The 13,296-nt window shown below is 30.6% G+C and overlaps 1 protein-coding gene across 7 annotated transcripts; it reads left to right on the forward strand.

The window, feature by feature from the left end:
- The first annotated feature begins 5,783 nt into the window (after positions 1 to 5,783).
- Positions 5,784 to 10,054, forward strand: LOC107910366 (aconitate hydratase). 7 transcript variants are annotated; one of them, XM_016838186.2, is made up of 11 exons: positions 5,830 to 6,434; positions 6,604 to 6,709; positions 6,815 to 7,032; positions 7,441 to 7,521; positions 7,674 to 7,759; positions 8,012 to 8,156; positions 8,247 to 8,389; positions 8,465 to 8,521; positions 8,613 to 8,693; positions 9,556 to 9,584; positions 9,829 to 10,054. In XM_016838186.2, the coding sequence occupies exons 4-11, from the start codon at positions 7,470 to 7,472 to the stop codon at positions 9,857 to 9,859; spliced, it is 624 nt and encodes a 207-aa protein (XP_016693675.1). In that variant the 5' UTR covers positions 5,830 to 6,434; positions 6,604 to 6,709; positions 6,815 to 7,032; positions 7,441 to 7,469; the 3' UTR covers positions 9,860 to 10,054. The 7 variants fall into 7 exon arrangements, with proteins under 7 accessions (XP_040944371.1, XP_040944372.1, XP_016693675.1 ...); XM_016838188.2 differs by having other exon boundaries at positions 9,832 to 10,054; XM_016838189.2 differs by having other exon boundaries at positions 8,250 to 8,389.
- The last annotated feature ends 3,242 nt before the right edge of the window (positions 10,055 to 13,296 follow it).

Raw genomic sequence — 13,296 nt, forward strand, 5'->3', positions numbered from 1 at the left:
AAAAGAATAATACCACTCTAAGTGTTTGAGTAGATGCTCTCAATATATTTAATAGCTTTGAATGGAATACAATGAGAATATTACAAATGCGGGAGAATGCCTCTATTTATAGTAGAGTTCTCCCAGATCTAATGGTACAATTTACTTTACATTGATGGTCGAGATTAAAGCCAATCTATAATTAAGATTCTTAAGGGATTTACACAATCCTCTAAGATTACAAATATTCTAAGATAAGTTTCCAAATTTATCCTGGCAACCTTAGTTTTCCTTAAGTGTTTCACTAGGTCACCAAGGCTTCAAGTAGATGGGTTTCTCTATATGTTCAATGAATCAGGTCAGTTCAAATGGGTCAAAGGAGTCCCATTTAATCAATTGACCTCCATGAGACGCTCTTTGTGCATTAGTCACGGGATTTGATTTGTGGGCCGTGACACTTGTACCAAGTTATAACCAACCAAAGATCAAATTCAATCATTAAACTTATACCTATATATATATATATTTGCTCAATTGACACCAATCCTGTAAATTCTTGGATATTATAGGTTCAAATAGACCAAGTTTGTGATCCTCAATTTAGTTTAATTAATTAGAGAGTTCGAACCCTAGCACCTTTTTCCCGTAACCAACTTCATCTTACCTAGTAAGCTAAGCCCATCCTGCAATTTTTAGTCGACCAGCTGCGGGCAACTGCCTCCCCTTTTCCCCTTCTTTCTCTATCATCTCACTCCCCTTCGGTTCTTCTTTTTCTCCCTTTTTTCTCCTCTCCAATTGCCATAATGGCTGCTAGCATTATCTATGGCGTGGTTGCCCCTTACCCCTCCCTTATTCATCTCTTTCTATTCCCCTCCCCTTTCCTTCTTCCTCCCACTTCCATATCCCCACTTGAGTTCCTCTTTGGCTACCCACTTCTTCGCCTAGAGGATAGTTTTGAAAAAAAATAAGGTTTGCCTAAGGTGTTCCCTTGTCTCCTTCCATTAAGGAGGATTTCTCGAATGGATGACAACTCATATTTTCTCTATCTTTTGTACTTGTTTCTCTCTTCTTCATTATGATTTAGATTGTCAAGTCTTTGCTAATCATTTTGTCTGCTTCTAATTCAATGGATCAAACAAATAACAACTATGAAGAACTTTCGGGCTGAATTGATCGCTGAATGTGGCTGCAACGCACTAGATCGCGTGTTTTGTTTTAGTTGTTAATGCTTGATGATGTGTTGGAGCACATGAAAGAGCTTGTATTTATGGCAGTTGTGTTCTTTTTGGCCTTTTTCTAGTATCAAATGTGTTTCGATATGGCATGACTTTTGTCAAGTGTTCATACCTTCTTTAACCTTTATTTTCTATGTATCGTAGCTTTATCCTTCTTTCTTTGCAATGATTTACAAATCAACGATATGACAATAAAGCTTTGAAAGAAACACAGAGGGTTTGAGGGGTCAAGAGTAATTTAGGGAATATATAAAAATAATTATTTTTTGTATACTAGTCTTGATAAAATCCTCCAATAACGATATGAATATTTGAGTCACTAATTATTATAATAAAATGTTAAAAATATATTAATATTTATGAGTAAAACTCATTGGTCATTAGACCTATGAATAGGTTGCGCTTAAAAAATGACTTTTATTTTCAGATCGGTTTGATTTGATCTGGAATTGATTTAATAAATAAAAATATTTTTAATTTTAAATTTAATTATAAAAATTATATATTAATGTAAAAGTGCATATTTTATTAAATATTTTATTAAAATTAGTGAATCGTGCTAATGGACAGGTCCAAAAATTAGCTTGGGTTTCATCCACCACCTTAAAAAGTTGTCTTTATTATCCCTGATTAGTGGCAAAGCCACATAAAAAACTGTGAGGTGAATTATTCCCCCATAAAAATGGAAATTTATTTTTATGAAAATTAAATTTATAAAGAAATAAATTTATATAATTAATGAGTTCATCACAAAAAAATATTTTGGTATTGGTAAATATTAATGGGTGAGTGGTTTTTATTTTGGCATTGGTAAGTATTAATATGATGTATCTCAATGTTTATTTCGAGTTTGTTAGTATCTTTAAAATATTTATAGTTTTAATTCTAGTTTTTAATAAAATATTATATATCACATATAAATTTTAAAAATATTAACTAGGTAAAATGGCTTAATTTAATGAATATTTGTTATTTTTAAATTTAATTATAAAAATAAAATATTCAAAATTGATTTAAAATATTAAAATCATACATTTTTTTATACAACGCCTAGGACTAACTATGGCTCCCCTTAACCCGTAAATAGGAGGACAAAATATGCTTGAGCACACTCGAACCCATGTCATTCTACATTGGCAACAATATCGATGTCAATAGAACTAATATTCAATTGGCAAATTAAAGTCGTACTTAAAGGTACAGGCCAACATCGCCAATCATGATATAAAATAAGCTAGCTTATGTTGGTAATATCTATATACCTATATATAAAAGGAAGGTTCTTTGCTAGCACGTGGCTCTCTATTAGATTTTATTACGGGTTGGGTCGCCAATGCAAAATTTTAGACTTGTTTTCTAGGCTCGGGCTCGGCTCGAAAAATAAGCTTAAAATTTTATTCAAGCTTAACTCAGATAAAAAATGCTAAACCCAAGCTCAGCTCAACCCGACCCGCCACTATTAATTTTTTATATAAAAACAAATTAAAAAAATATAATACATCAAATACAATAAAAACATTAAAATAAATCTTTCCCAACAAATTGAAAATACATTTAAAAAAAATCTTTATACTTAAATAACACTAAAATTGTTGCAACTTAGCAACCAAATGTCTCTAAAATAGTAGCAAAATTAATAATAGAACAAGAGTTACACAATATCTAAGTAATAATAATAATATAATAACAATATAATAGCAAAATGACAACAAAGCAACATCAAAATGACAATAAACAACAGTGAAAAACAATTTAGGCAAATTTAGGTCGGACCAAAAAATCTCACTTGAGGCCTGCCCATTTAAAAAATGGGCCTTATTTTTTTCCAAGCTCATTTTTCCGACCTATATTTTTCAGGCTTGGGCAAGTGGCCCGACCCATGACCAGGTCTACCCTCTATCCATACTCCCTTTCTTTTATTTTATTTTATTTTACAAAATGGTTAATTTTCATCTTTGGTCCCTTTAATATACTTAAATTTGAGATTTAATTTCTAAACTTTATTTTTAACATAATTTGGTCTGAATATTTTTATAATATTATTAATTAATCCAGATAGTTAATATCATTAACTTTCTGGTTAAAACATTATGTGGTAATGTATAATTGACTTTTTATTTCTTTTATGTATATGTTGGTCCTTTTTTTTTTGCAGATTTAGAAAAAACAGTTAAATTTCAGTTTTGGTCCCCTGTTATTCTTAAATTTGAGATTTAACTACTACATTTTAATTTATAATGTAAATTGGTCCTTATAGTTTTATAATGTTATTAATTAGTCCAAATAGCTAATATCATTAAATTTTCAATAAAAATATTACGTGATTATATATAATTTGAATGCCCTAAGGGTCTTAGAGGCGAATACATAGCTTTTTATTTCTTTTAGATTTGTCTTACTTTTTTTATATTATAAAGAAATTATCAAACTTAAGTTTTAGCCCTTATACTATGTTGAAACTTGGGATTTAATCTCTCTCTCTCTCTCTCTCTCTATATATATATATATATCCTATTTTTGACATAATTTGATCCTTCTTTTATAATGTCATTAGTTAGATCTAACTATTTAATATTGTTAACTATTTCAATCAAAATGTTGATATCAATTATTCTTAGGAACACTATTCCAACAAAAAAAATATTTTTACACTACACCAAAACAGGCTTTTAGCGGCGTTTTTAGCGGCGTTTAGACAAAAAACGCACTAAAAATCAAGCTTTAGCGGCGCTTTTATAAAACCGCCGCTAAAGGTCGAGCATTAGCGGCGCTTTTTGGAAAACGCCGCTAAAAATAAGCATTAACGGCGTTTTTTAAAAAGCGTCGCAAAAAGCCTAAGCCAAACGTCACCGTTTTCTAAGTTTTTGGGGGCTTTAGCGGCGTTTTTATGAAAGCGCCGCTAATGCTCGAGCTTTTAGTGGCTTTTTTGAGAAAGCGCCGCTAATGCTCCGGCCTTTAGCGGCGTTTTTGAAAATGCGCCGCTAATAATAATAAAATCTAAAACCATTTCAATTATCTCATTCTTTGATATATTCTCAAGTAATGTTTCAATTATATTTTTTATTATAAGTTAAAAAAATTGATATTTCGTTGTATTTATTATATATTGGTCAAATTTACATTTAAATGATAACAAATAATATTGTTCAATACAAAATGTTTTCATTAAAGAGAAGTCATCCTAAGTACTCCTAACTATTTATTATTATTTTTCAATCACAGTTTATTTAAACTACTTTACTAGAAAAATATATTAAATTATGAGTAAAATAAAATATCATAAAACTTAAATTGTTGTGTTGTAAAGAATAAAAAATAGAATAAAATTTTACAAGAATAATAAATTTTGATAATTCGATTAAATAAATCAAAGAAAGTAATATAAAACACCAAATATCGTGATAAATAATATTATATATTGATAATTTTATTACCAAAAATAATTTTATATTTAGTTAATCAAACATGAACACAACAATGACCTAATAGTACCTACTCAATATTTAATACCCACTAGAAATTAATACTAGCTAGGTTTTTTAGGCTGAGAAAGGGTTATAGGAAAATATTATAAAATTTATTAAATATTGAATTTTAGAAAATAATTAAGTGAAGTTGGGATTCAATTTAGCTAGTAGAGTCAGTGGGGTTAGTTGGACGATTTGCTCCCGAAAAGAAAAAGCTGCTTGTTTTTTCTTGATAACAAAAAGTGTTAGCTGGGTCGGTGGGATTTAGGGTTTATGGATTCGGTGTCAGGTTATGGTTTAGATTAATTAGTGTGTTTTAATTTATATATTAAATAATGTTTAGGGGTTAAGGGTTCAGGGCTGGGTTAGGGTTTAGGGATTAAGGATCCAGGGTCGGGTTAGGGTTTAGGATTTAGATTAATTAGTGTTTTTTAATTTATATATTAAATAAGGTTTAGGGGTTATGGGCTAGGGGCTAGGGGTTTGGGGTAAGAGTTAGTGATTTAGGGTTTAAAGATTCGGGGTTGGGTTAGGGTTTAAGGTTTAGATTAATTAGTATTTTTTAATTTATATACTAAATAAGTTCTTATATAATTGTAAAAGAGATAATAATGAATTGTAAAGAAATATCTAGCAAAATAAAATGGAAGAAATCATTCCACATCGAACATCTAGCAAAATAATTATATTTTAGTTAGGAAGAAATATCTCTAATAAAATGGAGATTAGATCGGAAATGAATAATATAAAATCATGATTAACGTCTCAATCTTTAATAGAAATTTGATATGTGAGATATTAATTGCTTACATTGGATAATTCTAACTTAATAATTAATTATAGTCATTTAATCATTTTTTTCTTATTAAAATATACGATATTTATTTTGAGAGTACTTGATTTTTTTTATAAAAATTCAATTTATAAAAAAAAATAATAAATGTTTTATAAAATCACTTAACTAATAATTTTTAACAGACAAAATAAAGATTTTTAGCATAGCAAAACAGTATCGTTTTATTCAAATGAAATACTTTTTGCGGCATTTTTATGAAAAAAGCAGCGATAGATAAATAATAGCGGCGTTTTTATAAAAATCGCCACAAAATAAAATTTACTTTTACAAAAATAGCGCCATTTTAAAAAAATTCCCTCCCCCGAAATCCCCAACTTTCCCCCCTAAAATCCCTAATTTCCCACATCCAAGAAAGAAACCACTTATTCAATTCTGTGTTTCTTCCCAACTGAAGCCAAGTCAGTTGTTTGTTCTTCGTCTTAAAACTCCCAAATTCCAGCAAAGGTTTTTCGGTTTTAGAATCTTCGCGACGCGGCACACAGTGCAGTACATATGCTTGCGAGAGAGGTGGCGATAGATACCGAGCAAAAGTCACCCTCCGATGGCAAAGTTCGGGGAATTTTTAAGCTGCCTTTTCGCCAAACCGGGAATAATACCAGAACTACTCCGTCTTTTTCTTCAGCGTCTAATCTATACGTTCAAACTCAACCTCATGCCAAAGGATCGAATCATCACGGCTCTGCCATTTCGGTTTCCTCCAAAGGACGCTTGACATTATGATTTTATAAGGCTAACAAATAAATAAATAATACTCAGCGTTTTCATCACCAATTATAATATTTCTTTACCCTATAATTTGGGGATTTTGAATCTGTAGTCTTTGACTGGTTCAATTGCAATACAATCATGGGATCTGTCGATGAAGAGAGATCGCTGTTGGAAGCTGAACTTGATCGGGTAATTTTCCCCCTCTGATCTTTTATTTTTGGTGGTCATAAGATTTTGATCATTTGTTCAAATACACCTTTTAACACTGAAAAAATTTCTGGGTTTGTTGTTTTTTCTTGTTAAAATTCTTTATCTTGGAGGTTATGTTATTTAATGTTTCAATATTTTGTATTTCTAGGCTGAAAACAGTGGGCTTTACACTGGGGATGGCTCTGTTGACTTTAATGGGAATCCTGTTTTGAAGCAAAATACTGGAAATTGGAAAGCATGCCCTTTCATTTTGGGTGAATTATTATAAATTTATCTATTTTCTCTTCATTTAAATGAGTTTTACTTTTATTCGAGTAAAGCTTATCTTATTTCTGCAATTTTCTCATATGGAATTATAGGTAATGAATGTTGTGAGAGATTGGCTTATTATGGGATAGCAACTAATCTTGTAAGTTACTTGACCAAGAAACTACATGAAGGAAATGCATCAGCTGCAAGGAATGTGACTACTTGGCAAGGAACTTGTTACGTTACACCTCTCATTGGAGCTGTTTTAGCAGATGCATATTGGGGAAGATATTGGACAATTGCTGCTTTCTCCACTATTTACTTCATTGTAATATAATTTACCCTAACTACTATTTTCATTTTTTGCTTTAGATGTTATTGTTTTATGCTTTAATTAGTTTTTTTAAGTACTTATCATGAAGTTGATCTTGCATTCAACTGCAGTAGAGTCTTTGGCTGTTGTTTGTTTTCATTATGCCATTAACCCTGATTTTGATAAAAATAATATTGAGGCCCCTATACTAGGTGTCAAATTGCATTTTTCCCCTTCTACTAAAAAATGGATAATTTAGTCCTTGTACATTAGATAAAAGATCAAAGTGGTTATTTCTGTTCAAAATTTCATTCATTTCTATGTTAAAAACTAGCATGGCTGACAGAATAACTAAATAGCAAGTCATAACTTCAAATGCTTTGATGAATTCCATAATGAGTCCTTTTGTTTTTGTTGGTTTAGTTTCAACAACTGCACCAAAGAGCTGTTTCATGCGCCCTCCGGGTGCCATTCTAGCCCCCGATGAGAGCATCATAGTAACGGGTAAATGTTTTTTTGCACGCTTATGCATACCCTTCACTTCTGGTTTTTATCATGCTTTGGCACTTGGCAAACATATTTGTTTAGCTTATTTTTCTTTATCTTTTGAAACATTCTTATGAATTTCTATTTCTGTTTTTGAATGGATTTACTAGTCTTCAAGTTCGTGGAGCCTCCTGAGAACAATGAAAAACAGATGGATCAAAAGAGCAGGGTTAAGTTTAAAATCATGAGTCTTAAGGTGAAGGGTTAAGTAAATCATGAGTAATTTACTTACTGTTAGGTTCCTCTGTTACAAAAGTAGGTGCATGATACAAAGGGAGAAAAAGAGAAAACACTGACGAACTATATGTGTGGCTAAGTGTCCAATTGGGATTAATTAGTTTCGCCTTTCTCTTGACGTAGCTGGAAGGGTGAACTTTTAATTTGGAAATTACTAGTTTGCCAGAAAACCCCTTAGTTAATGATTGAATACTTGTGGTTTTGAATGCAGCCCATGAGCATGGTCTTGCCAGGTGTTGTTGGGTTTAAACTATTAGGAAAACTGAGGGATGGTGTGACGGCTACTGATTTGGTGTTGACAGTTACTCAAATGCTAAGGAAGCATGGGGTTGTTGGCAAGTTTGTGGAATTCTATGGTAGAGTCTTCAATTCAGCCTCTATTTTAATACGGATTCATTGTTTCTGGGCTGCTTCATGTAGATATTTCCTTCCACTTCTATATACAGCAGAAGGCATGGGTAAATTGTCATTAGCTGACCGTGCCACTATTGCCAACATGTCTCCTGACTATGGTGCAACCATGGGATTTTTCCCTGTGGATCATCTCACTCTGCAATATCTACAATTGACTGGCAGAAGTGATGAGACTGTAAGTCCTTGGTGTGTATCTTTGTTTCAATTGATCTATTGACCCTTGATTTACTGACTTATTGCAAAAATGTAGATTGCTATGATAGAATCCTATTTACGGACTAATAAGATGTTTGTAGACTACAACGAGGTAAATATACACCATATGTTCTTTCTTCTATAGTTTGATTAAAAAATGTTCAGCATTCAGTTTCTTACTGAGAATTTTTCTCTGAACTCAGCCTCAGATTGAGAAAGTATACTCTTCTTACTTGGAACTGAAACTTGAGGATGTTGAACTCTGTATATCAGGGGCCAAAGAGGTAAAAGTTTTCCAGACATAAAAATTGGAACCTTTTGTAACATGAAAAACTGTCTTATTTCTAATATTCCAAATGTGGCATGTCTAATATTCCAGCATTTAGACCTGCATGACATGCATATACTAACTCTACTAGTTTGACTATTTATCCGTCTATTTAGTTTCGAATTTTCGGTAAGTCGGTTCTTGCTTTTCTGTAAAAATTAAATCTTTGTCCGTTTTCCTAAACCATTTGTGGAAGCTAAGGGTAGAATTTTTTGGGGGGGGGTGGTCTAAAATCAGTTCTCATTGCTATTATTTTCGAATAAATTATTTTTTTCTAAACATTTTTATATATTTCCCATTCTGTGTATTCTTTATTTTGCCTATTTTAGTCGTTTCATTTATTCCGATTGGTCCTTCAGAGTTCTAACTTAGTAACATATTTGTGCCTACCTCAAGGTTAGCTGACACTTAAATTATAATTTGTCTTAGGCTTATGTTGTAATGTTGTTGAAGTTCTTTTGGTATGTTATGTTGTATGCAATGGTTCTAAATTGTGATCTAATTGTGTAACCCTTCCTAGGTAATGCTATTCTTTAATCTTAACACAAAACTAAGCTATGGTTTCTCATGTTCTCGGGATGAGGTGTCCATTGATATCCGTTTTATTTCTTGCCTGTTTAGTTTTATTCTGTTCTAATTTCCATTGTCCCTTCAAGTATAAAGAGCTTCTTTTTTTTTTTAAATTCGCATGCTAACAAGCACATTAAGCTGTACAAGGATATGCAATTTTCAGTTATAACATTGGACTAATATTTTCTGTTTTTCTTCATCTTGAGTTGATGTGTACATGATTTATTGAAAAAAGCTTTTCGTTTCAGGTAAATAATTCAAGAGGTGCCGAACATAGGTAAGCTGCTTCTTAAGTTTAAGCCTCTTCATTTAACCTTCAGCCAGGATGTTTCTTAACATATAGAAATTGTATTATTAATTTTGTTGATGTCACTTTGAACATACTCATCTCAGACATGCCTTCATACCCATATCTGACATGTCTTTATACTGACACCTAACACTCATACCTAAGTCCGAGTAACATGGTTTTCTTTTTCAAGTTCTAAATTGTTTAACAATAGGTTCTTTGTTTTCTTAAGCAGGGATGATGAAGATGATTCTGTTGCCTAGATGAAGGCAGCTGAGGAAGCCTTGGACGCAAAACAAAAAGTAACAAATAGCTTGTCTGCTACCTGTTCTTTTTTTTTTTGATCATGTTTTATAATTTTGTGACAAATAGTTCTTGGTACTCTGAAGATATTTATGGAAAATTACCCTATGATTCTATTGTATTTATATTGCATGGCTGCACCATGTATTTCTTAACTAGTTTGATAAATTTTATGTGTGGTGTTTAATTTTTTGTTATTGTCTGTGTTTTAATTTTTCATATGTATTATTTATTTTAGTTTTGATTCTAATTTTTTATTTTTACTTTAATATTTATGACAACTTGAGTTCCAACTTTTGGATTTTAATTGTGTTATTAATTTATTATTTTAAATTCTAAAATTAAATTTATTAATTTTTATATTTACTTTTAAATTTAAAATTTTCATAGAAAATTGAATTTAATTAATATTTTTTATTTATCCTTAAAAAATAAATTTAAAGTTGAAATTTAAAAAATAAAACATAATATAATATTTATCATAAAAATAAATATTATTTGATTAAAATAATTTTTTTAAAGGTTATATTTTTAGTGGTGTTTTTGCAAGAAGCGTCGCTAAAGGCTTGTTCTTTAGCGGCGTTTGTGACAAAAGCGTCGCTAAAGGTCATGATCTTTAAAAGGTCACGATCTACAGCGGCGTTTGTGGGTAAAGCGCCGCTAAAGGTCTTGGTCTTTAGCGGCGTTTGTGGGAAAAGCGCCTCTAAAGGTCTTGGTTTTTAGCGGCGTTTATGGGAAAAGCGCCGCTAAAGTTAGCGACGCGTTCTTTAGCGGCGTTTTTTCTGGCGCTTCTAAAACCGCTACTAAAGGTCTAGAAAAGCGCCGCTAAAAGCCTGTTTTGGTGTAGTGTTATCATGACGATTTCAAATGTATGTTTTTAAGAAAAAAATATACATAAACATTTTCAATGTTATTTTTATTGTTACATGACTAGCAAGTGTTTTTTTTTTTAATTTCAAAATGTCTCACTAGTAAATTGAATAGAAGGATTTTAATAGTGGCAAAAACTATACCTAAATTTTTAAATCCAAAAAATAGATAGTCTAAATTTCTAAAATAAAAGTAGAATTAGATTATATTTTAGCCTTCAAATTTGTACTCCCTAATTTGACATAAATAAATAATCAACCCAATGCGAAGTATGAAAATCCTACTAGTATGTAGAAAAAATCTTTTACGACAATCTTTAGTTTATAACAGGAGCTACAGACAATTTTAGAGCACAAATTTTTTAACATGTAAATAGATTAATTAGTTTAGGAAAAATTATTTGATGCATGAAGTTAAAAGACTCTACAAGTAGGGTGAAATATTGCAATGTGTTCTTAAAGAATATTAAAAAACTTAAAATAAATTAAAATAGACATGTAAATTTTATTGAACTTTACTTGTGAAATTAAAAAACTCCACTAACTGTAAACCGAATAATAATCCAACACATGGCAGCTAAATTCATATATTTAAGACTTGTGAGGGAGAACCAAATAATCAAGTTGGAAGCCAATGACATCTTAGTTGTGTTAGTAAAGTAGAAGTCTTGGGACCTTAAGTACATAGTTTGAAATTCTAGATCTCATCCCGTGTGAATCAAGTATGGGCTCTATTCATATTTTTTCTAGCTTAAATTCCGTTAAATATGAGTTTTTTTAATTTAGGTTGTGAAATAATCAATTTAACTTATAGTGATTCCAATATTGTACAGTCTTTGTAATTTTCTGTCAATATAATTCTACATGTACCTTTAAGAAATGCTTAATTGACAAATTAGTACTTAGACTACCATATTTCTCATATTATACTTAAACTATATTACCTAAATCACCTCAATCATTAAGTCTTTCTAGAAACAACAACCAAATGTTGTCACTTGGTACAAAAGACAAATAAGCATTATTATCAAAATGATCCAAAAAAATATAGAAAATTAAAATATATATATTTTTAAAAATTATTTGTTATAATATATTAATTATATACAAAACTTAAAATATATATAAAAAATTCAAAATAAAAGTTAAAAATTTATATATCTATTAAATGTTGACTAATGTTGACTAACAATTAACTGGTGAATGCATCAAAACGGAAGAAAAAATAATTTAAATTTCAATTTTGACAAATAAAAAGTTTAAATATATAAAATCATGTAGAGTTTAGGTGTAGAATTGTGAATTAACGGAAAAACAAAAACAAAAAGTATATATGAGTTCAACCTACGGATGCTTATCATTTTCCTCAATTCCGTTTCATTGCTGAGATTCTGGGAGTTCATCTTTCACCCTGCACCCTATATATGTGATGTGACCTACTAATCTGTGGACCTTGCATATTGGTATGTTAGTTATATTGGTGCTTTTGATCAAGAAATTTGTTCATATAGGAACATCCTTTTTTTTCTTCTTATAATTATGATATTTTTTTAATTTAATGTTTATAAATAGATAATGAATTATTTGGTCTTTCAACTTTTAAAAAAAATTCATTTTAGCTCTCTTTTTTTTTCTTTTAACCCTTAAACTTGCACTCCAAAATAGATAATGTTTATTAACTTTGTTAAATAGATAAAATTTATTAACTTTGTTGATGTGATATCCATGTGACAGTCCACATGTATGCCACATTAGCAATTAATCAATTTTTTAAATTTTTAAAATTTAAAATTTTAATTGTTAACGTGGCATCCACGTGTATACCAGTTAACAAACATTAATTTTTCTATTCATTTTTAGAATGTTTTGACAAACAACCTAAGTTTAGGGTTAAAAGTGGTGAAAAATTAAAACAACATTTTCTATAAAATTCAACGGCGTTTATAAAAATACTTTCAAAATCCATTACTATTCTTCGCTCTCTTTATTGGGTAAAAGCATCCAAGGAAGGGTGTATTGTAATTGAATCCCAATGGTGGTGGAATCCAAGATTGTGTTTGCCGTGTTCGAAGGGGGTGGGACCTAGGTTGGGGATTGTATGGCACGCTTCTCCTTGTGGCGTTATCAAGTTTAACGTCAATGGAGTAGCGTGTGGAAAATCTGGACCTGTTGGTTGCGGAGGGGTTCTACGTGATCATAGTGGTAAGATTCTAGGCAAGTCGAATGAAGGTGAATTGAGAACAATTATATTGGCTTTTCATATGATTATTGAATCAAAATAGAAAAATGTAAAAAAAAAAATCATTGTGGAAAAAATTTTAAGGTGGTTGTTTCGTGGTGCACGGGTATTGAATAAAGACCATGAAAATATTGGGATTGCTTTAAACTGCTAAGAAATATTTGTACGAGTCTCAATGTGGTTGCTTTTGTGCATGTTTTTAGGGAGGATAATAATAATTTAGCGGATGCGCTATTGATAGATCCTCGATATTTCTTATTTGTTTGTAAAACTCAGTTCATGTATTAGT

The sequence above is a fragment of the Gossypium hirsutum genome, chromosome D02 (genome assembly GCF_007990345.1).
Source record: "Gossypium hirsutum isolate 1008001.06 chromosome D02, Gossypium_hirsutum_v2.1, whole genome shotgun sequence".
NCBI classification, from domain to species: Eukaryota; Viridiplantae; Streptophyta; class Magnoliopsida; order Malvales; family Malvaceae; genus Gossypium; species Gossypium hirsutum.